At 50.1% G+C, this 27,483-nt stretch overlaps 2 protein-coding genes across 7 annotated transcripts in view; one reads left to right on the forward strand and one right to left on the reverse strand.

Annotated features, from left to right (window-relative positions):
- The window catches only part of PFDN1 (prefoldin subunit 1), a 32,562-nt gene extending 24,861 nt beyond the window's left edge, over positions 1–7,701 (forward strand). The window contains exon 4 of the mRNA XM_055811704.1: positions 7,498–7,701. Within this exon, the coding sequence (XP_055667679.1) occupies positions 7,498–7,581 (84 nt within the window). The 3' untranslated portion in view covers positions 7,582–7,701. The remainder of the gene's footprint in view (positions 1–7,497) is intronic.
- A 1,727-nt stretch (positions 7,702–9,428) lies between these two features.
- CYSTM1 (cysteine rich transmembrane module containing 1) overlaps positions 9,429–27,483 on the reverse strand; it is a 31,085-nt gene continuing 13,030 nt past the window's right edge. For all 6 annotated transcript variants that reach the window (XM_027788777.2, XM_055811700.1, XM_055811701.1 and 3 more), the window contains one exon: positions 9,429–9,921. In XM_027788777.2, the coding sequence (XP_027644578.1) occupies positions 9,815–9,921 (107 nt within the window). In that variant the 3' untranslated portion in view covers positions 9,429–9,814. The remainder of the gene's footprint in view (positions 9,922–27,483) is intronic.

Genomic DNA, 27,483 nt, shown 5'->3' on the forward strand with positions numbered 1-27,483 from the left:
GCTAAGGGAAAACCCAGGGATCTGAATCATCACTTCTCTTAGGTAAATTGCATCATCGTGCTTCTGTCAGCAGCTGTCGTCAGAAACCAGCTGGGCTCCCTTCCTATTACACTTGAGCAAAACTTCCTATTCACTCTTGAGCAAACTCTAGGCAGCTTCCTGAGAGCAGTAACTCTGCTTGGAAAGTCTTGAAGTGTATCTAAATATTTGGTGGTTGCTGTAGCATGGTAATTCCCAATGTGTGTATGTGCCACAGTGTTGCACTGGGTGAGGACCAGTGCTGGGTGGACACATCAGGGTGTAGGACTGCCTGCAGAGCCACCTCGCCCCATGGCTGATGCCCGCTATTTCAGTTTTTCCTGAAGCAGAAGCAGTTGGGTGTTGTTCAGCAGGTCCACCTCCTTCCCATTTATGGATTCCAAGTGAAGTCCTGTTAAACAGAGTGCATGTCCTAGGCGCATCATCTTCCGTAATATCATGCTGACCAAAACGTTTGCCTTGCCCACAGTGCATGTGATAATGGCTCAATGTGCTGTCCTCAGGCAAGGGAGATTTGGGCAATTTCAACCACCCTAACAGCAGCAGTGGCCTCAAGAGTGAGGGCAGCTCACACTGCTGCTGCTGCCTGGCCCCCAGCATGCAGGCAGCACAGCTTGCTTTCCTCTAGGGGAAGATCCTTCCCCAGACAAGTATGTGTTCCTAGCTCTATCCCAGGATCTGCTGATCACTTTCCCAAGAGTGTGCACACAGAGCCCATGAGGAATGCCAAAAATGCCCTGGGTTAACTTTGGGAGATGCAGAAGCTCTCGGCTAGCAGATTTATGGAGATGGTGTCACAAGATGAGTTGTATCCTCCTATTTGAGGTACTGCATCATGCCTGAAGACTCTGCAGCATTCCTCAATGGAAGCTGCTTAAGTGTGAGAGGGAGATGCCAGCAGCTGGTAGCCATGCATGCTGTGAGCCATGGGGCAGGATATATCCTCTGGGAAGGAACCTACCAGCTTCTTTCATCCTCACAAGTTGGATGTAAAACAAGTTTGTAAAAAAATAGTTTAAAAAAAAACAAACCAAAAAAACCACAAACCTGAGATGAGAAGGTGTCTTCCAATACCAGATCCTTAAATTTCCATGGAAGTGTTTTTGTATGGGTTTAAATATATTTATGTTCATGGGTCAGGGCTTGAAGCTCTTTTTCTCTTGCTGAGGTGAGGAAATTAGTGGAATTTGAGGAGTGAAAGTAGTAGACTTTGAATGAGAAACCAATACTTAAAACAAGAAATTCGCCTGTGAGCATGAGGAATAATATGCAGCATGAATAAACTGTGGCTGCTGTGTATAGATTTCCTTGAGAGCAGAAGTGCTGTTTTGGCTTTTGGAATTCAGCATGCACACTGTGAAACACTGTGCCAAACTACCAGCTCTAAACAAGGCTCTGCAGACATACAGGTCTGGTCAGTGGCTGACCAGCTCTCTCTGAAGGCAGAGGCATATGAATCACAGTACTGGGGGAAATATGTTGCTTTGATCATCAAAAGCCCATCTGAGAGGAGCTGATTAATACGTTTTTTTTCTTGCTGTGGAATCTGTGAATGCTGGCTCTTTAATCTGCTAGGAATGTAAGGTCTGGGTGCGTCATCTGCTTCTCCAGTGAAGTACTCAGTAGCAGCGTGATGCAGTGGGAACAGAGGTGGGAGGCTCAAGCAGGAGGTGATTTCCCACCGTGTCAAAAGGCCATGGGCCACCTCTGTTAACCACAAGTCCTTTTCTTCTTTGGGGTGTGAACTGTAATTATATTTGCATTAAATCTAGTATTTCCACAGCTGGTGCCAAAAGCAAATAGTGTGGAGCTGGTCAGAGAGCAAGTGTTGGCCGTGACAGCAAGCAAAATGCAAGGAAGAGCCATGAACAGTGAGGGATGGCTTATGGACGCTGCTGTACATAGCCTCTGGCTGGGGCCAGTCAAGCTGCTACTTCCAAGAGCTTGTGCTTTGTACGCAGGTGATGTGAAGAGGCAACTGGAGCTGGCAGCAGCTGCCCAGAGCTGCTGCTGGAGAGTGGAGTGTGTTGGCAGTGGGCACTGCAGCCTGCTGTCCTTGCTGGGTCTGTGGGCTGTGCAAGGCAGCTGCCCTGCCCTCCTTGTGGGCAGGATTGGGGCTGGCAGTGTCCTTCCTGCCAGCCCATGCGGCTCCTTCCACAGGGCTGTCAGCTGCACAGCTGCTCTTCCTCCTGGGAAGGATTCCTGGGAGATTGGCCTGCATTGCCTGTTGGATGGGGCTGCATGAGCCGCCAGTCCTGTTTTTGGCTGCATCTCTGATCGCATGGGAGACTGCTCTTTTACTCTACATAGCTGTACTGAAACCCCCACAGGTTAGCTCCTCACCTCACCCCACATACCTGATTTAGGAGGGCTGCAGGAAGGCTTGAAAGTGGAGAAAGCTCCTGGGAGCTGGAAGGGAAGAGTAAAGGCCAGGCTGATGGTGCCCATCTGTGGTCAGGTGCAGGAGAGCCTCACATCTGCTGGTAGGTGCTAGGAGGTCCAGCTGGTGGGATTGGCTCTGCTGCCTGAAGAAGAGTTCATGGCCATCTCTTCTCACCCTCCATCTGGCAAACCTTTAACATGGCAAACCTACTTCCAGAAAGCAGATTTGGGTGAGAACACTTCCTTTTGCGCTAGTTTTCAGATGGATCATCAGGGCTGTGGTTTGTTTTGCTGTTGCAGCCCTTCCTGGCTAGGGAAGGTGACTGTTGTTGGCAACGGTATTAGCTTAAAGGAATTACAAAACTACAGGCTGAGAGGCATTGACTGTGCTGGCTTTTTGGGGGCATCTTCTGCAGTTTTGCACCCTATCAGCTGTTCTGCATGTGGCCCAGACCTTGCTAGCCTGTCGCGGTAGCCATGTGCTGGTCTCATGTCTCAGTGCAGGAGGCAGTACCCCTCCTGCGTGGGGACAGAGCAGGGCAGGAGGGGGAACTGAAGAGCTGTCACTGCAAATAAGGGGTTGGGTGAGAACTGTGGTGGGGACAAGTGAGTGTGCAAGACCTTGTCCTGTGCTGGGGCAGGGCAGCTGGTGTGCAGTGTGCTGCCTGACTGGAAATCCGTAGCTGCAAATCCTCTACCTCCCCACATGCTGGCAGCCTCGGGCTCCCCTTCCTTGCTGCTGCGGTGGAGAGGCTTCTCGCTCCTCCCGTGCTGATGGGACCTGCAACCTCAGGTCATTCCTCCACGTGGGAGTTGCTGTGTGTGGGTCATGGGAACAAAGCTGCATTTCTGAAACCTCTGAAAGCCACAGGGCAGCGGAGGCTGGTGGGGGTGCGTGTGCACAGTGCCCTTGCTGAGCGGGCCTTCAGAAGCTGTGCCTCTTAAGTAAGTTTCAATAACACTCGAGGTGTATTTTGCAGTGTGGTAGATAAATTTCTAGCAAGTTGATGTGGCAGCGGTGAACCAGGAGGGAGAATCAGCCCCTTGCTGCAGCCAGAGCCATCAGCTGACAAACCAGCCTCTTCCTGCTGTGCCTGTCTGTGTTTCCTCCTTTACTGCCTTGCCACGCTCTTTGCGTAACTGCTTGGGGAGATGCCAGCACCTCAAGGCACTGCCTGGCTTCACTGCAGAGCATGGCTCTGTTTGTAAGCCATGAGTTTGTACTTTTCTGGGAGCTGAGTGGTGTGTGTCAACTTCACCCCATTGCCTTCCCAGAGCAAATCTTTCTCAGTCCTACCCTGAGACTCCATGACTCAGGCAGTGGTGTCTCTCACTGGTTTGGGTAACCACCTTGTCTGAATGGAGGCACCCAGGGGTGGGTGGGGGCAGTGTACAGCACCGCTGGTGTGGGGAGCAGGTAGGAGCTCTGAATCTGCAGCTCATAGGTTGTGGAGCCTCTGAAGTCAAGTGGCTTGCCGTGCAGGGCCAGTGTGCTGCCATGTCCTGTCTTTTGACTGGCCAGCACTGGAGCTACTGGTGTAAAAATAATATTAGAGGCTGCAGAGAGCAGCAGCCTTTGATTTCATGAAGGACCAAAACCAGCAGTACAGTTCTGGCACTGTACTGTAAATTTACTGCTAGCTGTACTTGCTTTGGCACAGGCAACAGAGAATTAAACTAACACTTGCAGTGGTGAACACACCTTTGCAGGAAAATATATGCAACTTATTGGATGATGAGCTAAAACCTAGAAGCCATGGCCTAGCCCAGAATATAGGGTTAACTAGGGCTGCAAATCAACATCAAATGCAAATGAAAGCGTGCAGTTCAGGAAAGCTTGGAGGTGGGGTTTGGGAGGCTTCGGTAGTGTTCCTCCCACAGGGAGCAGGTACCAGCAGCCTGGCAGATCTGGCTGGACCGGAACAGCCTCCAGGGTGACTTAAGAGCTGTGCTGTCAGGCGGTCTCTGGGCTCTCAGAGAGCTGATGCAACTAGGCAGTGCATATGTCAGCCAGCTTGCTCACAGCACTGCTCCCTGGGAAGGTGAACCAGGGAGAGACAGTTTCCTGTCTAGACCCCAGTAATTGCGGTGAGGAGGGGTTTGCATGCAAGCTCCTGCTTTTTTCTCCTGTGATTACTAAAGCAGAAACCAGGCCACAGCTCCTCAGGAAGGAACCCCTTGCTTCTGCCATGCGTCTTGGAAAATGCCGTGACTGTGTGCTCCTTGCTCCCCCTTGATTCAGGCAGTTAGTTAGAGTGGGAGCCAGCTGCTGTGCTGGCTCTGGCACTGCCTGCTGCTGGCCTGCGGGAGAGCTCGGGAAGTTTGCAGCCCCCCAGCTGTGGGTCCAGGGTTTCCCTCGATGCTCAAGGATCACCCTGAGCCCAGGGAGGAGTCTCCCTGGAGGCTACTTTTGGGAGGAAGGAGTAAAAGTGTCAGGGCTAGCCCAGATCCTCTGGCCCCAAAAACTACATAACCAAGGAGAGGGAGATAAAAATTCCATGAATCCTTACCTGCCTGGGACTGCAGGTGATGCTTAAGTAAAGAAATGGCATTAAACCATGTCCCTTTGCCATGAACCGTGTAGCTCCAGCACCCCTGCTCCCCTGGGGAGGGTAGATAATGCCACTGCGCAGGAATGGGTGGCGGGGATCTGTGTGGGCTGTACAGCCATGAATGCTCCTGCACTGTCAGGGCCAAATGATCACCAGTGTGGCTTCCTAACAGGGGACATTTGAAATCCCACTGTGTTAGGAGAACAGAGCCATTGTTTGTTGCCTGCCAGCTCCTGGCTGCACATGGAGGCTTCCCTGTGTGGTGGCAGGGCTGCTTGGCTCTCCTGAGGTCACTGCTGGGGCCAACCTTCCAGAGCTGCTTCTGGAAATGTCTCTTGCTGCTTGATGGGCACCAGAGGGAGTGGGGAGGACAGAAAGCCAGAACTGTTTCATAGACTAATTGCATTAAAAAAAAAAAAGTTTTAGTAGTAAATGAATATATAAAGCCAGCTCTGCTGATGCCATCCTTCTCTAAATCGGTAGAACGTGGTGGAGCTTGGACCCACGCAGGTTTTCTAGGACCTGTCTCCCCTTGCAGCCTTTGCATTCAGTTCCTTAGATGTGAAATCCCTCAGTGTCTGTCCAGGCAGTGTGAGTGCAGCACAGCAGTGGCAGAAGTCCTGCTTGTGCGTCAGCAAGTTGTTGGCAGCGGGAACCCACGCTGCACCTCCTCTCCCAGTGGTTTCCTCAAAAGCAGCTCTTGTAAGCAAGAGGGATCCATGTGCTTGAGGACTGCATGAGAGGCACAAGGAACTCTTTACTGTACCCACGGCCCTAGCTGTTGCTAACAACCTTTACTGTTTAAATAAAAGCCCTTTGATATCTAGAAACAGGGCTGGAAGAGATGTCCTCAGGGCATGGGCATTTCAGCTGAGTGTACAGAAGCGTCAGCACAGGTCTGCTGCAAGGGGGCTGATGGGAAGTGATGGCAGCAGGACTGTACCATGTGCTAATGAATTTTCCTTCAGGGTTAGTGGTTGCAGCTCCCTGTGGGCTTGCATGAGTCGGGGAGAGGCTGTCAGGGGAGCATCAGCTTCACAGTTCTTGCCTGTAGACAGCTGGCAGTGGCTGTGTCCTCTGGCTCACGTACAAGCCCCATCAGCCTGCTCCCCATAGCAGGAAGGTGCTGCTTGGTGGAGGCCAGTGCATGCTTTTACTGCAGCCTGTGCCCGTGGGTGCTGCTGTGCTCCAACCAGCTAGCAGCTGGGGGAGGACCCCAGAGCAGTCTGTTTTTACTCTTTCCTCCAGCTCCCCTGCATGGCTGAGCAATACTGAGGACCTCTGCTGTCCCCCTTTAATTGTCCTTGGTTTTGATGGGCTTCAGAGGTCATTTGTGGCATACTGGGCACCTCTGCCTGTGGCTGAGGTGGCCTTTGGTGGAGTCTAAAAAGGATAGGATGCTTTAGGATGAGGCCCAGACTCCTGTAATTTAAATAACAAACCTGCCAATGCTTATTGGAACCTAGCTTGGCCTGGAAAGCAAGCTCTATAGAGCTCCCCAGGCCTGGGAAGGTGCTCGGTGTGGGAGCAGTGTGCTGCAGCTGTCTGCAGCAGGCTTTGCTGAGAAGAGGACCTTGTAACTACAACAATCCCCAAACTAGCATGTAACAGGTACTACCCATGGAGCCTCGCATCTGCCCCCAAGGGCTCTCCATATGGAGAGCTCTGGGGAGCCTCCCTGAGGGTCCCCCCCAACCCATAATGAAATGCATTTGGACAGTGCTCTCCCTGGTGCTCTCCCTGCTGCCGCCAAAGGAGGAGTGCACCCAGCAGCAAGGGCTGCCTGCATTCACACAGCAACGCCTTCTGCCAGCCTGGTGTCTACCAGAGACTGTTGTGTCTGTTGTTTGGAAACCCAGAAAAAATAGTCAAAAGAGCCAAGTGCTGGTTTTTCCAGTCACCTAGGAGCACCCAGACTAGCAGGAAAAAACGCTGCATGCTGAATTCCTATCTTGGGATGCACAGCTTTGGGCTGCTTCCCTGCCAAGCCTAGCGTAATTAAAGATGATTAAGGAAACACATGTATTTGGTGATGATGCCAGGGAATTTCTGATAGAAAGGAGGGTCTGGGTTTAGAAAAGTGGTCCAGCTGGTAAAGAGAGCCTTTTTTACCAAAGTGTGAAAGGATTTTGCTGTTGTGTCTATGACGAGGCCTCAGCAAATTAATTCCTCTCTGGGCTCCACGTATTGCAGGATCTGATATTATTTCCTTCCTTCCTATGGTTAATATGTCGCACTTTTTGCAGCTCTGCTGTTGCAACAGCCCCAGTAGCTCTGAGGAGGTTTCAGAGGGAACAAAATTCAGTCTATGTGAACGTTGCCCAGGCTAAATATTAATGCTTCCAGGATGCCTCTGGAAATGAATAATGGCTGTCCTTGCTTCAGGAAGCCTGTAGAGTTGTGTGTGCTCTCGGCAGCTGGCTGCCTGCAGCGCCGCCCTGGGAAGCTCTTGGCCCCAGCACTCTGGCACGTGCTGCCATTGCCAAGATGGACCTTAACTCTCCTCTTGCTTTCTGTCTTGCAGCAGAAGAAGTCGTACCTGGAGCGGAGTGTAAAGGAAGCAGAAGATAACATTCGCGAAATGCTGATGGCCCGGAGGGCACAGTAGCCTGCCCCTGTGCCTGCTGGGTGGTTTATGGGCAGCTCTGCCTGCGTGCTGCTTGCTGCCGCCTGGCTGCACAAGCTCTGTTCTGTGGCAGTTCCAATAAAACTCTGCTGCAAAGCCTTAGCTCATTTCCTCTGCCTGCTCCCTTGCAGCAGCTGCTCTCCCCTTAGGAATCTGACAGAAAAAGGAGGCAGCGGTACGATTTGGGGTGAGTGCCCTTCAGGGAATCGTTTTTCACTTTAAAGCAGCCATAGACCTTGCCTTCTGGAAAGAAGTTGCACCACTCAGCACTGGGGAAGGTTTGCTGCCTTGTTCTGCTGGAGTGGGGCTGGCAAAACTGTGGTGGGGGAAAAGAGGCAGGCAGGGTGGAGCAGGGCTGGGAGTCACAGGCACTTCCAGGTCTGTGACAGGTGGTGATGGGCCCTGGTTCCCTCCTTGTACAGATGGGCCTGGCAGAGCCCCAGTGCAGCAGTGAGCTCATGGAGGGCCAGTGCCACCCTGTGCTTTGTGCTCACAGTGCACCAGCCTGGTCTCCTTCCCTACTCCTGGCTTTCGTGCTTTTCTGAAATGGAACTTACAGGGCTTCAAGCAAGGGGCTTGAAGGCTCCTGGGGCCAGGCTGCTGCCAGGGGCCCTCATTAACTAACCTAAATAACCTAAAACAGATCGTAATGCCTCAGATGAGCCACAAAACTGAGTTTCTGAGACCCAAGTAGAGGGGCACAGAGGGGCCAGGCTGCACCACAGGAGGCATGTGCTCACTCGGGGAAACTCCCAGACAAAAAAGTGCATAGGAACCCAGCAAGGTGCCTTGTGAGGCCTAAGGAAGCCTCACAGCATGGCAGCTGTGGCACTGCCATGTGGTTTGCAGCCAAGCCCTCTCCCTGCCTTCGGTCCACCAGGCCTGGATGCCAGACCCAGGCCCCTGCAGGAGCAGGGAAGCAGAGGTGCTGCAGCAGAGGCACAGCCTTAGGGTCCCAATGAGCACAATCCTCATTTAGCTGAGCTTGGGCCACTCTTCATTCTGGTGCCTTTCAGGGAGGCTGGAAACTGAGGAGTAGCGAGCACCCTGCTGCAAAAAGGTCCAAGATTCCCTTGGTGATCTTTGGGCAATAAACGATGCCAATGTGTGTCAGTCCACCAGGACTGGTTTTGATCATGAGGCAGGGAGAACAGCAGCTAACCAGGGCACTGGGCAGCTGCTGACCAGCAGCAGGTTTCTCCACTTCTATGCAGATTAAAGCTTTTTATCCCTTTTCTGGGTAGGCTGTGCTATGAAACAGCTTCAGTTGTAACTTGACACTAAATTAATCTGTGGCCTTGTTTCTTCTTACTCATTAATTTACTGCCCTGCAAGCTCATACACTGCAGCAGCTGGATGATGGATCACTGCTCAAAATCCCTGAGTGGTATCAGTCCTTCCACAAAAGCTGTGGCTGTGCACATGCAGCAGCTCAGCATGTGGCCCCCCCCCTCCCCCCCAACTCTGCCATCCCAGGAACTGCTGGAGAGGCCCCTGGTCCCAGAAGGGGACTTGCATGTCCACCTGTGAGTAAGCAGGGGGATGAAAAACCAACTGAGCTGCCCCATGTGGGACAAGAGAGTGAGTGGTGGCAGACATGGGTGCTCCACCCCTGCTCATTTCACTTCACTTCCACAACTTGTGCACCAGGTTGCTGGCAGAAAATCCCCCAGATGCTGGTAACAGCAAGGCCAAACAATACCAGCCCCAGCCCGGGGTTGAGGCACAAACTTATGCAGCAAAGTTGCTTAAAACCAAGTCCATCATTGCTGCCACAGAGTCCAGGCTTGTGGGAGGCTGAGAACAGACAGCGACGAGGGAAGCACACCCTCTATGGGACAGATTTATTGAAACAGTCAGGACCTAGCAAAGAAAATCAACTGTTGGCTTTAATTATTGCGTATGTCTCCATTTCTAGGACTAGGAAAATTTCAACTGATAAATATACATTTCATCAGAATGCCTTTGGCTGAAATACACCACTAGCACATTCTTCAAAGTTACAACAAAAGTCTTAGAAATGTTAAAAAGGGATTTTTCCTTTACTAAAATAAAGGAGCACACCCCCCACCCCAACAAGGCGCTAGGACTGACAGACAGGAACTCTTGGCTGTGCAAAGCAGAGTGTTGATTACAGTAACAGAAGGAAGTCGAGACAGGAGTGGGGAGCCTGCATAGCACTCAGTGAGAGGTATGGGAGGCAGCTGCAGTAGAGTCAGGTCAGCATGTCCCAGAGGCAGCAGCAGCAGAGTGCAGTCCAGCATGCCGTCAGGCAGGCACTCTCCCCCGTGTCATCCCTCCGCCGCTCCTCCACGACATACACTGTGGGGACAGGAGAGCTCGGTCAGTCAGAGAGCAGCACAGCAATGCCCGCAGCAGCCAGCCACATCTGCTGCCTCAGTACAGCTGGAGTGCCCCTCCGCACCCCAGTCCTCAGTTTGGGCAGCCCACGCTTGCTGGAGAGAAGCTGGTGCACTAGGAAGCACCTGCAGGAGGGGAGGTGCTGAGCTCCTCATGCTGGGTGCTGCAGCCCCTCCAGCCACAATTTCATCACCACAGCAGCATCCTGCAAGGACCCGCTGACCCCTCCCATTGCTGCAGTACCCCTCAGATGCAAAGGGTCCCCCAGGGGACCTGCTTCCTTCCGCAGCTGGGCCCAGACTGGTGGGACTGTGCAACCTTACAATCTTGACACAAGCAGCCAGTACACGTCAGCCAGAACCAGACTTCTGCCATGTCACGTACAGTTACTGAGTAAGAAAATGGGCTCAGCCTGTAAGGCGTCTGCTCCCAGCAAGCTGCCCTCTGGTGAGCACTGTGCCTAACCCTCCCTGCCACAGCCCCCAGCCACTGGGAGGTCCCTGCAGCATGGTGCCCACCGTGCCCCTGCTGAAGCCAGTGCCCTTCCAGGCCCAACACAGCTGCCTGTCCTGGGAGGTACCCAGCCCAGGCAGCAGTGCTGGAGAGGACCCTGCATGGCACCTGGGGTGCTGGGGAAGGAGTACGTGAGGAGGGTGGTGGGTCAGATGTGGCTAAGGGGCCAAACTTCCACCCAGCCACTCACTCCCTGCCCCTCCTCAGCAGGGCAAGATGGGAAAAAGAGGGTAAGAAATCTCATAGATGGGAAGATTGCTCACCTAATACCATCACTGACAAAAATGGGCTCAACTTGGGAAAAACTAAACTAATTTGTCACCGATTAAAACAGATTTGGGTAGTGGGGAACAAAGACAAACACTAACCCACCAGTCTCCCTCCTGCCTCCTCCACCTCACTGCACATAGGGATGGAGAGCGGGTGCTGTGGCCTGTGCACAGCAGCTCCTCCCCTCTGCTGCCCCTCCTGGGAGAGCCGAGCTGTGTGATGGTGCATGCCAGCAGGGCTGGGGTGGCTTCCCTGCAGCCTTGGCAGAGCCCATGGTGCCCTGCCACACAATCTGTGCTTGGGCACCATTAATCTTTGGAGGGATCGTTAGGTACCTGGTGATGGAGAAGGCAGCTCAAGGCTCTCGGCACACTGCCATGACCAGTGGGAGCAGCTGCCCTGCACCAGACCAGGTGCTGCTGGGGGCTGTTGCTGGCCTGAGCTCCAACACAGGCACAGCCCCTGGGCTCCAGTGTAGGGTCCCTGCCGGGAAAGGCTCCTCTAACACGTGTCCTAGAAACACCCACCTGGCTCCATAGTCCTCCACGGGTTGCAGTGAACACCCAAAATGCCTCCTGCTCCTCCAGCCCTCTGCTGGTTCTCTTTTGTCCCCTCTTCTGTCTCTGGCATTTTCTGCCCTTTCTTAAATGTGTTCTCACAGAGCCACCAGCAGCTTTGCCGATATGCTCAGCAGTGTCCTGTGGTTAAGTCTGGTGCAAAGCCTTGCCACCTACAGCAGGACAAAGGTCTGGGGGGCAGGAGGTGGTCTCAAGGTAAGATTCAGCTACTTGTGTGCAAATGGCTGAATGGCCGTGGGGAGGAGTTCAGTGGCAGAGCAGTGTCCCTCCTGCCCTCAAGGCTGGAGAAAGCTTGCTCTGCATTTTGGGCACTGGACAGAGGATGCTTTTGCACCAGCCAGCAGTTCTCAGTGCTAGGAAGAGCTTGCTCTTCCCAGGCAGCAGGCCCCATGGAAACAGCAGGGATCAGCTATGGCTGATGGGCCTACCTGATTATAAAGCCACCTGGCCGCTGTGAGGAGAGTGGGCAGGAGGCGGCTGTGGCAGAGCTGGGATGCATCGCCTTCAGAGTGTCCTTCTCTCACAGCCTTCAGCTGAGATCAAGGAACACTGACAGTACCCACATCCACCAGGCTCCAAATCAGCAGCAAGCTGACTTGGAAAACAAGTGGGTAGGTTTCTTGCTTTGGCACTTCCATGCACAATCAAAACCCACAGTTTTAGCATAGTGAAGATGACAAGAACCTGCCTGCTGCTAGGTCTGGCTGGGCCACAGGCAGGAGAGGCTGGATAGACACCCAGGGCAGAGTTTTCCAGGAGATGACAGCTTCCGTAGCTACAAATGCACTTGCAGTTTGTCTGGCTGTTGTCTGTTTAGACTGGCACCACTAAGTCAGCTTGCTTTAATAACTAGCTGTTCCCTGACACTGCTTTAGCCGTATCACACACATAACTGCCTCCTTCCCTGGGAAGTCAGGGCAGGAATCAGTCCTTGCTCCAGCTTTGTGTCCATCTTGCATGCTAGGGGACTTCCAGCTCTGTCTGCTCAGCACCAGAGACACAGCCAGCTCTTACCAGTCTAGGAGGTGGCAGTCCTCAGGCACTTCACCTGCCGAGGGGTGGATGCCTGGATCACACCCCCAAGTGCTTGGGGTATCACCTCATGCACAGAAACCATTTAGGCTCTGCCCCTCCTGAGCTGCCCAGAGGCCCCCAGCAGGCTGTTGGGATTTAGTGCACATTGCCTGCTGTCTGAAAGCACAGGAGGGAGCCCCAGGTTTGGATGGAGCTCTCCCAGCAGGGTCTCCTGCCCGAGGCCAGTGTGCTGCCTGCTCTTTCTGCCAGCCCCTGAAACCCGTCAGGGACAGATGAGCAGTTTACTTTGGTTCCTCCTCACTGAGCCTGGGCTATCATGCTGAGGAGTGCAGCACTTTTGAAGGCAGGCAGGTGACCCTCCTTAATGTTTTCTAGGGTCTGTGTTATGGTCTGCGTGGGAAATGGGCCCTCACACAAGAGTCTGACCCAGGCAGGCAGCTAGTGCTTTAAGTCAAGTGGCTGAACATGTGGTGTTGACAGGCAGGAGACGGCTCACGTCATCAGCCTGGTCCTCCCATGGGCTTGCTTTGTGCTCAGAAAAGTGTGTTGTTGCCCTCCTTCACTGCTTCAATTCTCTCAAGAGTGATGAGTGGAAGATAATGTGCTCTGGTTTACATGATACCAAAATCCTGCCACCATCAGGGTAGGGCAGAGAGAGAAATAACCCAGTAACCCCCTGCAAATATCTGCCCTCAGGTACAGCCTGTAGCCCAGCCTCATGCAGCATCCCTCTCACCAACAGGTATAACGAGAGGAGGCATCTGCTCTGCAGGCACAGCCCAGCTCCAGAGGAGCCACTGCATGGCGCTAGCAAGGGACAGCTATCCATCCTTCCCTCCAAGGCCTTGCAGCTGCCTGTGAGCATGCAGTCACACGTGTAGTGCCCTTGCTCCAGGAACGTCAGGGTTGAAGCACATCTCTTCTCCAGACAGCCCCAGAAGGAGGTGGCAGCATGCTGCAGTGCTGTGACAGGCTGTGCTGGAGCAGGAGAGGTTTCCCATGCTCTCCTCTCCCAGGAGCTGCTGGCCTGGCCTGCCCCTGCAGAGCTAAAGCAGGCACCTCCAGGTAGGAGCAGACCTGGATCTGATGGAAACCTGGCTCCCATGCACAGAGCAGGGCTCAGCACCTTCTCCAGCACGATGTCAGGCAAACATCATCCTGGGAGTGGTTTGGAGAAGGCAATTCCCTGCTCTCTGAGGCATGCCTGCTCCGAGCTCTATCAAGACACCAAAACCTTCCTGGGCTGGGGGGGGGGGGGGGGGGGGGGATTCCCCCACCCCACCCCCCAGAAAAAATAACAAAAAAAAAGAGGGAACAAAGCTGCAGGTGCTGGTGCCAGGGCTGGGGGGCACTGGCAGGCGCACGCCCCTGCTAATGACATCTGATAATTATCCCAAATTAATGAGGGCTGGAAAGCGGCCAGTGGGGCCCCTGTGGGCTGTTGTCAGTGCTGCAGCAGTGGGGGAGGCTGCAGCTCTGCCATACCAGCAAGGAGTGCAGAACAAGGTGAATGACTTGTAAGCCCAGAACCCTGGCCGCCTTCTGCAACCCAAGAGTCTGTTTCATCCCTTTGAAAGAGTGGACCACAGACCCATCCCATCCAAAGGGGGAACCTGTCCCAAGCCTGACAGGACTTTGGTCAGGCCCTTCCCTGTTACCTGCCCACAGCCCCAAACTTGCACTCAAAACCATGCATGGAAGACTTACAAAGCCTTCACGTTCAAAAGCATAAAAGACTTGTGTTTGGCCTCATACAGCATTGTCTGTACCTCTTTATTCACTGCCTGCTCTCCCTGGTGAGGTGACCCAAGTCTGCTTGTTCCTGTACACCACCGTGCAGTGCAAGCTGTCATCAAGCAGCTGGTCAGGTCCCTGGAGCACTGGGCTATAGCAGCCACTGACTGCTCAGAAGCAGGAAAGGAGACAACCGTGCCCTGCCATCCAGGGGAGAAGCTGGCTTAGCAGAGCTGCCCGCACTGTTTTACTTTCCTTCCTCAACTGGCACTGCTGGGAACAGCTGGACACCCCGACACTTGATCCATTTACCCTCCTCAGCTAGGCAGCATTCTTCCCAGCAGCACACAGAGCTGCCCTTCTTTCTGGCTCAACACATCAAGCCCTAGTGAGAAGTGAGCCCTGGCACCACACGATGCCTTTTTGCAAACCCAGTCATACAGCTGAGCCGTTCAGGAAGGAGAGCGGCAGGACAGAGCTGTACAGAACAAGTTCAGCTTGCAAGGACTGAAGGAGGCACTGTCCTGTTTCAGGCTGGGAAAAACCTTAGGGCTTTTTCTCCCTGGTGGATCCAGGAGCTCTGAATAAACAGGTCTTTGGTGGCTTTGTTTCCTCTGAGAAGGTCCTGTTATAACAAATGAAGGCAAAACACATACTAAATGCTCCAAGAGTCCTGTATAAGATGATGACATGCAGTTATTTGGCAGGGCAGAGTGCACATAAAACAGCCAGAGATCGCCAAGGGCTCCTCACCAAAGTGGGGTACCAGCCATGCTCTCCTGCCCACGTTCACCTGGGAGAGGATGCTCACCAGCTCCTGCCATCCCTCAGAGTGAACAGCCCAGAGTGCTTTGCCCATGGCTGCTCAGGAAACTTCCAAACCAGCTCCCTGTGCTGGAGCCTTGAGGCAGCTCTTGTTTCTAAGTGGCTGCCAGGTGCCAAGCTGTCCTGCTTCGAAGCCATGGAGAGCTGGATTGCTGCTGCCAGGGCATTGCCATACCCAGAACTGAGGGGGCCACAATGCCCTGAGACAACCAGATCTGCACAGCAGAAGGGGGCTGGGAGGATGTTTTGGCAGGCACTGGTTCCTGGTGGTCTGGAGGCAGCAGGGCGACTCTGACCTCTGGAAAACACCAGCAAGAACAGATACCACAGAACTCGCTCCAGAGCAAAGTCCTTGCAGCTTCAGACTGAGCGAAACCCAGGGGAACCTGACACCCTTCCCTGCCCCAGAAAAAGCTCTGCAGCATATGACACTCCTAAATCTGGTGGATAGCCCTGGTGGATAAGGTTATGCTCCTTTGGGGGTGCCTCGCATACCCTCAGCTCTCTTGCTGGAGCAGCTGAGATGGACTGAGCTCTTAGTCTGACAGTACCTGGCCTGATAGTGGGTACCTTCTCTGAGCACTAAGGTATGGCACTTCAAACAGAGCACAGGTAGACCTTGCTAGCCAGCTGCTCTGGCCAGCCTCCAGCATGCATCTGCTGACCAGATGAGGCCATGTCCCTGCAACATAAACCATGGGCTGGAGGGCAGTTATTAGTTTCAGCTACTCCGGTCAAGCCCATCTTCAACCTGGTTGAAGGTGGCTGTATCTGTAGCCGCAGCCAAGGCGCCAGCCAGGGAAGAGCTCTACCACCACTACCTTTTACTGCTAGAGTTAAAGCAATGTTGCTTTTTAGTAGCTCAGCGCAAAGCCACCAAGGAGCAATACTTGAGCCTACAGAAGATACAACCCATCAAATGATACACTATTGACAAGTCCTCCATCATAGCATGCAAACCAGTAAAGCATTTTGCTAGTTAGTCAGCAACTTGCAAAGAAGTCAGTGAAATTGAGTCTAAGTGCATACTCCACTTGAGGATGGGTTCGTGTAACCTTCCACACCCCAAAGCAGACTTGAGAAGGATGCTGCCCTGTGTAATTTATAATAAACTGTCCATGACTCCAGGCATACATGAAGAGTTTGCCTGAGGTATTTATGATTAATCCATTAGAAGTTTCAAACTACAGCCAAGTGCTGAGGACACACTGACAAAGCACGTTCAAAGCATGTATAAAGTGCTATTATGAAACACTTGCTGAAATATTAAACAAAACTGCTTTTCCAAATTTGGGCCTGTACAGTGGGAGATCGGCACTTTCACTCCACAGCCACTCAGCTGGCTTGCATTGGATGCTGTGTCTCAGCACAAGTGGGTCACAGCAGCAGTGGGCATCACCCCTCCCCTGCCAGCCAGCACCCTCAGCTGCCTGCATGGCACTGCTGCTGGCAGCTTGTGCTAGAAAGGTCTGCACTGACCTGGCTGATACACAGGCACAACTGGGGGCTAAACAATTCAGGGCAAGACTGGGACAGAAGAAGGGACAGCAGCCACATCAAGACCTTTCTGGGACTCGCCATGGGTTTTGGAAGGCGTGCCTTTCTGTTAGAAACAGTGAAACAGCACTGGAAAGGGACAGTGTCCTTTTACTCTCTTCTGCTAAAAGCTGGAAGTCATTTAAACCAGCATCACATTGTGGCACAAGTACCTTTCTGCAGAAACTCTCTGAGAAAAAACCTGTGTTTTTCCCCATGCAGGGGGTTATGGTACTTTACCAAACCCATTCACCTTCCCAGTTCAAGGCAAGCCCCAAAGACAACCATTTGAAATACACATTTGAGAAGTCATTGCCTTCCACTGCACAGTTCCTCTCCCAGCAAAAGCAAGAGTCTCACTCCAGAGGGCAGCTCTCTTGCCACCGCCAGCCCACAGGAGCTGGTGTTTGCTGCTGCAGTCTGAGAGGAAATACAGTTGCCACTGGAAGTTTCCAGACTAAGAGAGTATCTGGGCAATACTCTAAATAAAAACAACCACCTCTTCCTTTACAGTTTGAGTTTAATGATCACTTTCTTTGAAGCTTCATCAATGCTTCGGAAAGTTGTATCTCTGTCACTGTCACCAGACAAATTGCCAGAGAAACAGCCATACAGCATTAATGCTGAAAAGCTTTTTCTGGTCATTTGGGTGTGGGGCTTATACAGGAGAGAACAACAGCAGAACAGGTGAAGGCCGGTCAAGAATTCACTTACAGCTACCAAAGTGCACAGGGTAAAGAACAGTTCAAAGGAAAGTTACATAAACTATTCCCGGCCAAGCCTCCCATTCAGCTAGAGACATCCTATACCAATCTTCTCATTTTGGACACTGTGCAACCAAACACCAGCTTCAAAATACTAACACAAACACAGTGACTGAAGTACCCAAGGAAATTCAAAGTACGTAGTAGCACCTTTATTCACTCTTCCCAGTCTATGCATTAGCGCTACTTTAAATGCAAAGGTTCCCCTGTAAACAGCACAGTAAGGGACGACGTAACAAAACCCTAAGCACCTTACTCAAACCTCTTAAAATCGTTTTCATAGAAAGCCTTGCACAGCACATTACTGATGCAAGCCACCAATGTCTTCCCAATTCACTAAAAAACCAGCATTTTTTCATTAACAAAGATCAGGTTCTCTACTGGAATAGCTTTGCCAACAAAACTCAACTCAAAATACTAAGGGAACGGCTTGTTTTTTACACTTCTTGTCACAAGCCTGAATGCCTCCAAGCCAGAAGGCACCCACTTTGCTGTGGAGAGCCTTATGGGGGACTTCATTAGCTGCTTTGTGCTTCTCTTTTGTCCAAGGTCATTCACGCCAAAGATCCCCTATGGCATGCCAGGGTCCTTGCCACTATGAGCAGAAGCCCACACACTTTGGGACTGGTGGTCTGATAGAGCAGAAAAACAAAGGTAATTTCCCTCAGAGGCACTATGCAGCACTTGGTTTTAGGCTCGTTTTGATGTTTCCATTGTTTTTTCTAAAACAGGATGGGAGAGAGTGTAAGCTTAGCAGACCCTCCCGTCTTCTAATCAGCCTTAAAGGAGGCAGATCACAATGAATCATGCTTACCCTGAACATGGTAGCACTCCTTGTAATCACACAGTACCAGCCTGCACAATCCAGTGCAAATAACTCCCACTTTGTTTTTAAAAAAATACTACAATGCCTTGTTATTTCATGTACAGTCTGCCTTTATCTTAAGCATACACATCTTGTTTTTTCTCATACCTAATTGATATGTTAATCATTAGCTCCATGAGGGAAAGGCATAAGCAGTGCAGTACTTTTCACCCCATTTGGTATAAACTAAAATCATGACCTTAGGCTGTAGTGCTCCTTATCACAGCACTTTACTGGGTCTGCAAGGACTGCAGTACAAGGGCACTGGCTTTGATGACAGAACCAGCCCATCATGTCCCAGGGCCCAGGCACGGATATCATTGTTAAGGTACGGACTTACCCACATGGGGAGCCCCCACTGGAAAGCAGGCTGTGAAAGCACCCAAGAGCTCTTCAAGTCCTCCCAGAAGTCTTGCTGCACGTCACTGGGGGCCATGGCCCTTGTCTAGGTATTCCAGGCAGACAGCAAGCAAAAGCTCACTTCAGGCAAGCCAAGGGGCAGGCTCAGTCAAGAAGTCAGCTGCCTGGGGAGAAGCAAGGTGCACACACCACCAGGGTCAGCCCAGTCTAGCACCAGCCAGCTGCAGGGCTTTCCTCTTCCTAAAGCCAGAGGGCTAGGAGCATGAGAAAAGCAGCAAGTCTTGAAGTTTACTACTTTAGCTCCAGCTGTGTGCTAGCACACAGACCCACTCTGAATGCGAACAAGTTACACTCCTAGCTGCTACAAGCTGTTAGCCAAGGCCTGCAACACACAAGAGGAAGCAGCAGCAAGCAGTTTACCAACCACTGCTACTTCAGATCAAAAACTTCCCATGATACCTGCTTGAACATCTGTTTACCATAGTAACAACTGTTCAGACCAGAAATATTAATACCACAATCTTCTTGTCTGGGAAGAAGCACACAGCAGAAAAGGGACCAGTAAGCCTTTTCCCACATGTGAATGAAACGGGTTTTATCACAAGCCACTTCTGCACCAAGAGCTTTGCTCTTGCTTGTCCAGCCAGCAAGCAAGAAGTCTTGCTTAAAATTGCGCAACACCATTTGAATAATAATTTCTCACAAGGTTAAGCGCTGCCTACAGCAGATTGCTAATTCAAGTCAGTCTGTGCATCTGGTTCTACCTTGAAAACATTCTTACCCAAGCCCATTGAAAGCCTTTCCATTCAGGATGGAGGCCAGAACAGCAAAAGTCAGCACAAGGGTGTTAGTCGCAGCCAAGGAACGCAGAGGTGACAGCAACTAGAAATCACTGTTTCCTGAGCCACTCTTTAGTGCCTAGGTCTGCAGACCCAGCAACGCAAGACGAAGCGAAGCCCAGCCCTGACCTCTCACACAGCCACGTGTCCAGGAGTAAATCCCATGCAGGCAGCAAGTGCAGAAGAAGAGATTACATGACTCGGGAACATGGACCCCAGGACTTCAACTAAAACTTTCATACTAGCTGCCAACACAACTCCTCTCTGCCCCAGGCCTCCTCCCCAAGAGGATCTCCAGGGCAAAGCCTGGGCACAGATGAGATCTAACTCCCTTGCCACAAAAGGCATTTAATTACTCTTTTTCCTCTCTGAGGATATTTGCTCATGCTTAACAGCCTCAAACCTGTCACATCACATTCCGTGGTCCCCCAGCTCCTTCCTGCCCAGAGGCTTTCACTGTACACACAGTCTCTACTGACACCGTATTTGTATTTCAGGAAATACCTTAGCATGCTCCTGAAACACATAGCAGTCAGAGCCAGATGGAAATACAATAGACTACTTCCAAGCAAAAATACTTTCCAAAGCTGCAAAACTCTCAGAGAAAGTTAACAGCTGAATTGCTCTTAAAGGTCTTTTCCAACCCAAATAATTCTATGATTCTAAATTTCACAATCCTCAGCTCCAAATGTAAACAGCTGTACTTCCTAGAGCCACCTGAGCAAAAAAATCATGTAACAAGGAAGCTGCCAGTGCGTACAATGTGCGAATGCCCTTTGCCACCAGACAGTTGCTGCTGACCCAGCCCAGATTTCAGCCTGGACTCAAGCAGAAGTGACTGATTTAGAACCACCCACACTGGTATCAGACCTGCCCTCTTCCATAGCTGCATGACTATATCCACCAGGTTAGGAAAATTCCTGCCTTTCAGCTCCTGCAAGTCTGAGAAGCTCTCATGGTCACCCTTGAGAGCTGTTTCAGCTTTCAGGGAGCTGAACAGGCAATGTATTTCAGGGAAATTACCACACAGGCATGCCAAGTGAGCCAGAGCCAATGCTGCAATAGCCACATTTCATATAAGGGTAAAGTTGTTCCCCACTTAGACACCGTATATGCTCCAAGCATGGGTTATGTCTGATCATAAACCGTGCAGACTTTCTTGCAGCTGAGCTCAGGGCTGGGAAAGAGGTGAGTTTCCTCACCTGGGCACACGTCATTTATGGAGTTCAACATCTCTAAAAAGCAGGGCTACAGGCACTTGTCATAGGAGAAAAGCATGCCTTATGTAGCAAGTACTGAAGTGTCTGCAGGATGTCAACAGGTATCAGTCAGCTCTCCAAAGCACTATAAACCCTGTTACACAGGTTAGAAAGTGTACAGGAGACGCCATGTAAGAAACCAGCTTCCCCTCAGCTCAAAAGTACAGACTTCACACCCTTCAGTTTTCTTCTAGACTGCAACAGATGCAGAGACATCTCCCAAAACTACAGAATTTGAGAACTTCCTCCAATATTAATTTTTTTTTTAATCAGTGAAATCTTACTTTACTGTTAAATCAAGGAGGCATTTTCCACCAAGTCAACTACAGGGCTAAGAACAGCACATTCCTCAGCCTGAGTCTGTTTTCATTGAAAATCAGCATCAGTGCTGGATTTAAATAAGACCTGGCTTGGAAGGATTTACACAGCAAAAACTCGGTCTTATAAGAGTTTTACAAGGGTGTTGTGCGTAACACAGAAGGGACAAATTCCAGTTTTAAAGCAAAGGGACATTGCCACATTGAGTAGTCACTCAGGGTAGCAAGCCTCTCCTTGAGCCCCCTGGGGCTCAAGAACCACAATCTATGTAGCGCTTGCAGCGCAGGAAAAAGGCTTTAGACACCCAGGCTAGGTGTCCAGCTGACGAGGACTGTCCAGAACAGCAGCCTCATTTAATTTCAGCCCGCTATGGAACCAGTCTTAGCCTCATTTAGCCACTTCGTCTGAAGCATGTTGTTTTCAGATACAGGACCTGATTTTGGAAACCCTTTTCTTTGCATCAGGCTTTTCTCAGATTATCCCCTCCTTAGGAGTAAAAAGCAGCAAAGGTGAGGCCAGATATCAGCCCCAGGAGAGTACTGTTTGCCAGCAAACAGCCCCCACTGTTTGTGCAGTCAGCTGACAGGAGCTAGGGACAGAGGGAGGTATGATACAGCAATCTTGGAGGAGAAAGAACACCAGGTTTTAATGCACACTACAGTATGAGAAGCAGGTAAGAGGAAAACTACCACGTGAAGTCTGTTTTTCTTTTCTGGCAGGACACCAGCCGTCTGGAATTGCAGGTCCTGAAGGTACGTGCAGTAACAGTTAAACTAAATCCTTGGACAGACTGCTTGGAAAGGGTCAACAAACAGAGGGAAACAGGAATTGCTACCTGATGCCCTCCAAATATACCTCTGCTGGAGAAGGCTCAGCACCGCATGGTTTCAGAAGCAAGAGGGTAACCACTGAAAGGTACAAGAGAGCCTAACGAGAGAGATTAGGATCCCCTCCTTTCCACACTCAGACCCAGAAAGAGGAAAAATCCACCCCTCTAGCAGAAGGTAATGACCATATCTAGGTGACCTGTTTGTTCTTGCAGCTGGCCAAACATTAGGAGGCAGGCAGCATCACTGTGACTGTTCCTCTTATCAGAGCCGGCTTTGCTGCAAGTAATCAACTTCCAGAAATAAGATTTCCACCCTGTGCATACAATAGGTCAAATGCAATACTGAGCTTTGTTTGCCTTGGGTTGAAAGGAAGGCTGCTGACAGAGACTGGTTCCCTTTGGCGCAGCATGGAATAGCCTCATCCATTACATTGTCATGTATCAACGGGGCCAGGGAGGCGGGGGCGGTGGGGGTGGGAATTAAATTGAGCAAATTGCTAACGTCAGCTAGGGCTTTCAAAATTAGTATGTCACTTTGTACTTTGGCTCATTCCACTTTTTAAAGCACAACATTATCAACAGTATTCCATTTCACCTCTAATTTACATAGACAAGAAAGTACTTGCTGACCAGTCAGCAGATCCTGTGGTTTCCTTATGCCAGTTGATAACGAATTATCCTACAACGAAAATACTGGTAAGGAAATTAAGTATTTTCTGGAATGAGGTATTTTCTTCCTCCTAGGCAAGCCCCTGCTGCTCAAGAAGGCCCAGCTCCTTACACTGTGCTCCATGCAGGCACCACACTCCTATTGGTGTGCGTTTCCCAGCTTTGTCCTGGTGCAGGTGACTTCCCTCTAGTTACCCAAAGCGTGGTGTGAGATCAAATGGCAGACCTACAGTATTTCAGGAACTCACATCTGGACAGACTTCATACGGACAAGACACAAAGACAGCCCTCAGTTTTTACAGTAGGGAAGGTGCAGATAGAAATTGGCACGTCAGTTCACAGAGCTAGAAGCTGAATCAGATACCCTTAGGGATAACAACCCTCAGACTCAGCACATAAATGACCAGCTCTAAAGGTAAAGGCTGTTGTTCATTAGAAATAAACAACTTGAACAAGTCAGTTATTAGCCCTTGCAAGATGCAAGAAATGTTCTTTCTTTGGAGACTTTCCTACCAGTAGCCTGTGCAAGCCCAAAACCCAGGTATCAAAAAACCAAACCAAAACCCCAAAACCATGGCCATGAGGTCTTCTGTGCCACCTCAGCAAGTCACCTAGCCTCTCTGGCTCACTGCTCCTCCACCTGGAGAAGAAATATATGCTTCAAGGCCTTTCATGCCCAACAGTGTTGTGGTAGCTAGCATGACTCTAAGGGGGTGCAAGCTTGCACACACTAGACTCCATCTACTCTAGGAGAAGGGACAAAGGACCAACAGCTGCCATTATCAGCTGCACTCTCCCTCTTCTACAGTGCTGTAATACGTGGAAGTCATATGGCCAACACCACTAAGTCTTAACGCATGAACTGCAAGCTGATTTCTGCAATTCAGACAGTCGTCATAGCTAACTAGTGCTACACAAGACAGTCTAGAGCAGAACATACTTGTCCTCCTTGTTCAGCATTGCTCTGAACTGCACCTTCCTCCAACAAGCCTTTATATATGTCCCCCTATTCAATGTCATATTGAAAAGATGACAATATCCTCCCTCTCTCACCTATTTCTGGTAGAGCCACTGCTTGCTTAACAGTAATAACTTTCTCTTTCCAGCCCAGGTGTTACCTGCCTTTGCCAAGCCTGACCCCAACAAAAGGCACCAAACTCTCCAGTCTGGGCTTACAGCTCCCACCTCCTGAGGACGCAGAGGAACAGGTACTGTGGCTGGGAAGAAGCATGGCTACAGCATGCATGCCACACACAAGTGGCATAACTCACATCAGTGCTGCTCAGCCTGAAGAGCCTTCAACAGCAGCTTCTGAAACAAGGTTCAGTGGTTCACAAGCTCTTCTGCAGTGTGCATGACAAAACCAGTGTTAACTTTAAGCTGTTTTCCTGTTACATCTCAGATGCAGCTTTATTTTTAATACAGAAAGTGAGCCATACGAGTTTTTTTTCTTCTCCAGGGGCCAGCTGGACAGGCTATGTCCATTGCTACTCCAGACAGGCCACAGATTGTTAGATTAAAAAAACACTGTCACCATGAAATGCTACTTTACCATCAGATTTTGAGAGCTCAACAGTAATTATTTCCATCTGTGTGATCCACTCAAGACCAAAATATGATGCATAATTACCTCCATACATAAGCATACCACCTACAATCCACAACAGAAGAGCCAACTCTGCAGTTTGCCTACACATTAAATTTAATGCTTTAAGTTATTTTAAGTACAGCAAATTTCTTAGTTTTCAATGTGGACACATTTGTTCAGAAATACTAATACTAATGCATTACTTGGAGCAGCTTAATTCATTAGATTAAGCTAAGTCATCTAGGAGAGAAAAACATCTGCTTGAAAAGAAAGCACCCACACAGTAGCTCTTACCAGATAACTGCTTGAAAACACCACAAGAACTGACAAGCCACATTAAATCATGCCAGACCAGCTAGGCAGACTGTAAGGACTTGATTAAATTTAGACATCATTTTTTTATATGAGGTTCACCCACACAGCATATATATAGCATAACAGGTTTTTTAAAAATAAGCTTTTTTAGGGACAACCATTCTGTCAGACACCCCTGGAGGTCATCATTAAACAAAGTCTCATTGAAAGCTCTCACAAGACTTCCGTTAAAGCATCACAGAACAAAGATCAGGTTCTAGTTTGACAGACTGGACAAAAAGGAGCAAGGACCAAAAAGGGTGTTTAACACAAGGAGAATAAAGAAAAAGGAAAAGCTTTTGCAGACAAACACCAAGTTATACCCCTACTTCATTTTACACACATTAATAAATGGGTTTGTGTGTTACATCCACTTCAGCAAAAGCAATGCAAATCGGAGACTCCCAAGGTGGTTTCAGGGACCACACATGGCTACAGGAAGGCAGTTTGAAGACTTACCAGAAGATTTTGGTTTGTGGGTTAGGTGCTGCTTCTGCAGAACTGCAATTGTGTTTGCTTAGATTTAACAACAAAACTGCCTCCTGCAGTGTAAGCCTGGGATCTCAGTGAAAGACTTAGGCACTTGTCCTTTCTGATTTCCCAGCCTACTCTTTTGTGCTGGTTCGCAGATTTGCGAGCAGAGCAGAGACCTGATCTGAGCAGAGGGCATTCACTGTCATCAGTTCCCTGATCCAGTCTGATATGAGATCCTTTAAGCCTCCAAGACAGCAGATCTGGCTCAAAGCCAGTCTGTCCAAAGCAGCAGACCCACTCTCTCTTCAGCTTCTGCATATCCCTTTCCGTGGCTACAAGATATTCTGCATGGGAGACCAGGAATTCTGCTCCCCGCCTCCACCCCCCCAGTACTGAGAAATGCCTGTTAGCCACACCAAAACTACGTGTGTTTCCCAGGGAAAACCCTGATTACACTTCAAGTCCATGCAGATGAGAAGCATCACCATGCTGCTGCCTTCTTCTCAAAGGCAGACCCCCTTGAGGTTTTCACTCTTCTACGGGGGAAGTGGAACTCTTGACTTGTACCCATTCAGGTTCTTATTCACTCACACCAATTGTTTGCTGCTTATATTGGGGTCTTCTGACCAGACTGACACCAGAATATTCCTGACATCTTACATCACCTATAAATCCAGGGATGCTTTTATATACATTGGTCCAGTAGTCCATTTTAGCCAAGAATACCGAAAAAAACCCAGTTCTTGAAAACGTCCTCTCCATAGTCCAGCCTGTCGAGCCACCTATGTCAAGTTTCCTTTGGATTCACTGCAGTCAAAAACTCTTGCTGGGAACTTCTCAAGTTCCAGCTTCCCAAAAAATGAGCACTTTGAAAAGACCTTTGTCACAGCACGCTGCTGAGTAACATGAAGTAGTAGAGGGGCACAACTGGCAGTTATCTCAAAATGCAGCAGATGTGTACAGATCTCAGTCCTGAGCAGGCCCTAAGTGCAAGCAAACACTGTCCCAAGCCACGGCAACAACAGTAAGTGGACAATGAGCTTAATGTGCAATGGCCAAAGACAGCTTCACATAGTGGCAAAGGCCTCCAGGGAATTGTCTGGGCCCTGACAATTTTCCAAGTGATACAGCTTTGATACCCACTTTACAGCAGTAGTATCTAAAGTGCTAGTGCCTTGCATAGCTGTAAAGCACTGACTTAGGTTTGGATCTGAAGTACACGTTAGCCTCATGTCTTTCCACCCCAGGTTAATCTGCCCATGACCGTGCCAGACCCAGCACATACAAACCCCAAGTCTCCTTTCCTTCCTGAGAGCAGCTCCCACCTAAAGCATAGTGCCTGGACGGCACCTCTACAGAAGTGCTTCCCACATTCCCTCCCACAGAACATCCCCTTCGGTAGCTCTTGCCACATTCTCTGCCACTCCAATGCAGTCAGAAGCTATAGGTACTTAAAGACTCTTCTCAGCAGTTCAGGTCTGTTAGTGATGCTCACTGCAATAGAGGAAGAGAGGCGATGATAGTTTCTGGCTTCCCAGCCTGGATGAGCATCTTTATCGCTGAATAAGACTGAAAGAAGGCACTGGAGTTGGCATGACAGCGTGCATCCCCATGCTGATGGTGAGAGGGTGGCTACACCCCCACGATGTATGAACAGAGATTTTACAACCAAAGCCTGTGAAACACTGACAAGAATAAACGTGGTCTCTAGGCAAGCGTCCTTACCAGCAAGGTAAAACCCCAAGATAAATCCTCCTCTTTCCAATGGGGAAAAGGACCACACCCAACCTTGCCAGGACCTCAGAGTTGCTGAGGCTGGAAGGGACCTCTGGAGATCAGATCCCCTGCTCAAGCAGGGTCAACTACAGCAGGCTGCCCAGGACCATTGTCCAGTCAAGTTTTGAGTGTCTCCACAGATGGAGACTTCACAATCTCTGTTTGCAACCTGTGCCATTGTTTGATCACCCTAACAGTAGAAAAGCGTCATCCTGTGTTCAGAAGGAACCTCCGATGTTTCAGTTTGTGCTCCTCCAGGCCTGTCATTGGACATTACTGAAAAGAGTCCAGTTGCCTCCTCTTTATTCCAATCCATCAGGCATTTATACATATGGATAGACCCCCTGAGCCTTCTCCATGCTGAACACTTCCACCTCTCTCAGCTTCTCCTCATATAAAGATGCTCTGGTCCCTTAATCACCTTATCAGCCCTCCTCCGCCAATTGGAGCCTGTCCCAAGCACTGTAATGAGCCCCATGAGAGCTATGGGTGCCAGAGTAAACCAATGTACCATACTGAGGGGATGCAGCACACAAATGGACTAGCTAGCTGCCAAGCCAAGTTACAGCATCCTCCTTCCCTTTCCCAGAAACTTGTGTTTTTCCACAGAATATAATAGCTTCAGAAAACAGTAAAACCCGGGAATTATTCCAATGGCACTATCAGATCACTTGGACAGATATTCATGGGCTCAAGAAAACTGCTGCACATAAATTTGGTAGGAACTGTACATTTGAATATTACTAGCTTTAACCGTGCAGCCTTCAGTTGAAACTTATCAACCAAAAGACAGGCAGAATTAGAGTTGTAGCAAATCTAAAGCCAGCAAAAAGCATGTATAACGATCTCAGCATAAGGATTCCCTTGAGTGATCAGCATTAAGGATGTTCAGCAGTATCTTCCAACAGCCAGAGAACTCTTAAGAGACACAACAGCA

Source organism: Falco peregrinus, chromosome 8 (assembly GCF_023634155.1).
Source record: "Falco peregrinus isolate bFalPer1 chromosome 8, bFalPer1.pri, whole genome shotgun sequence".
In the NCBI taxonomy this organism is placed as follows: domain Eukaryota; kingdom Metazoa; phylum Chordata; class Aves; order Falconiformes; family Falconidae; genus Falco; species Falco peregrinus.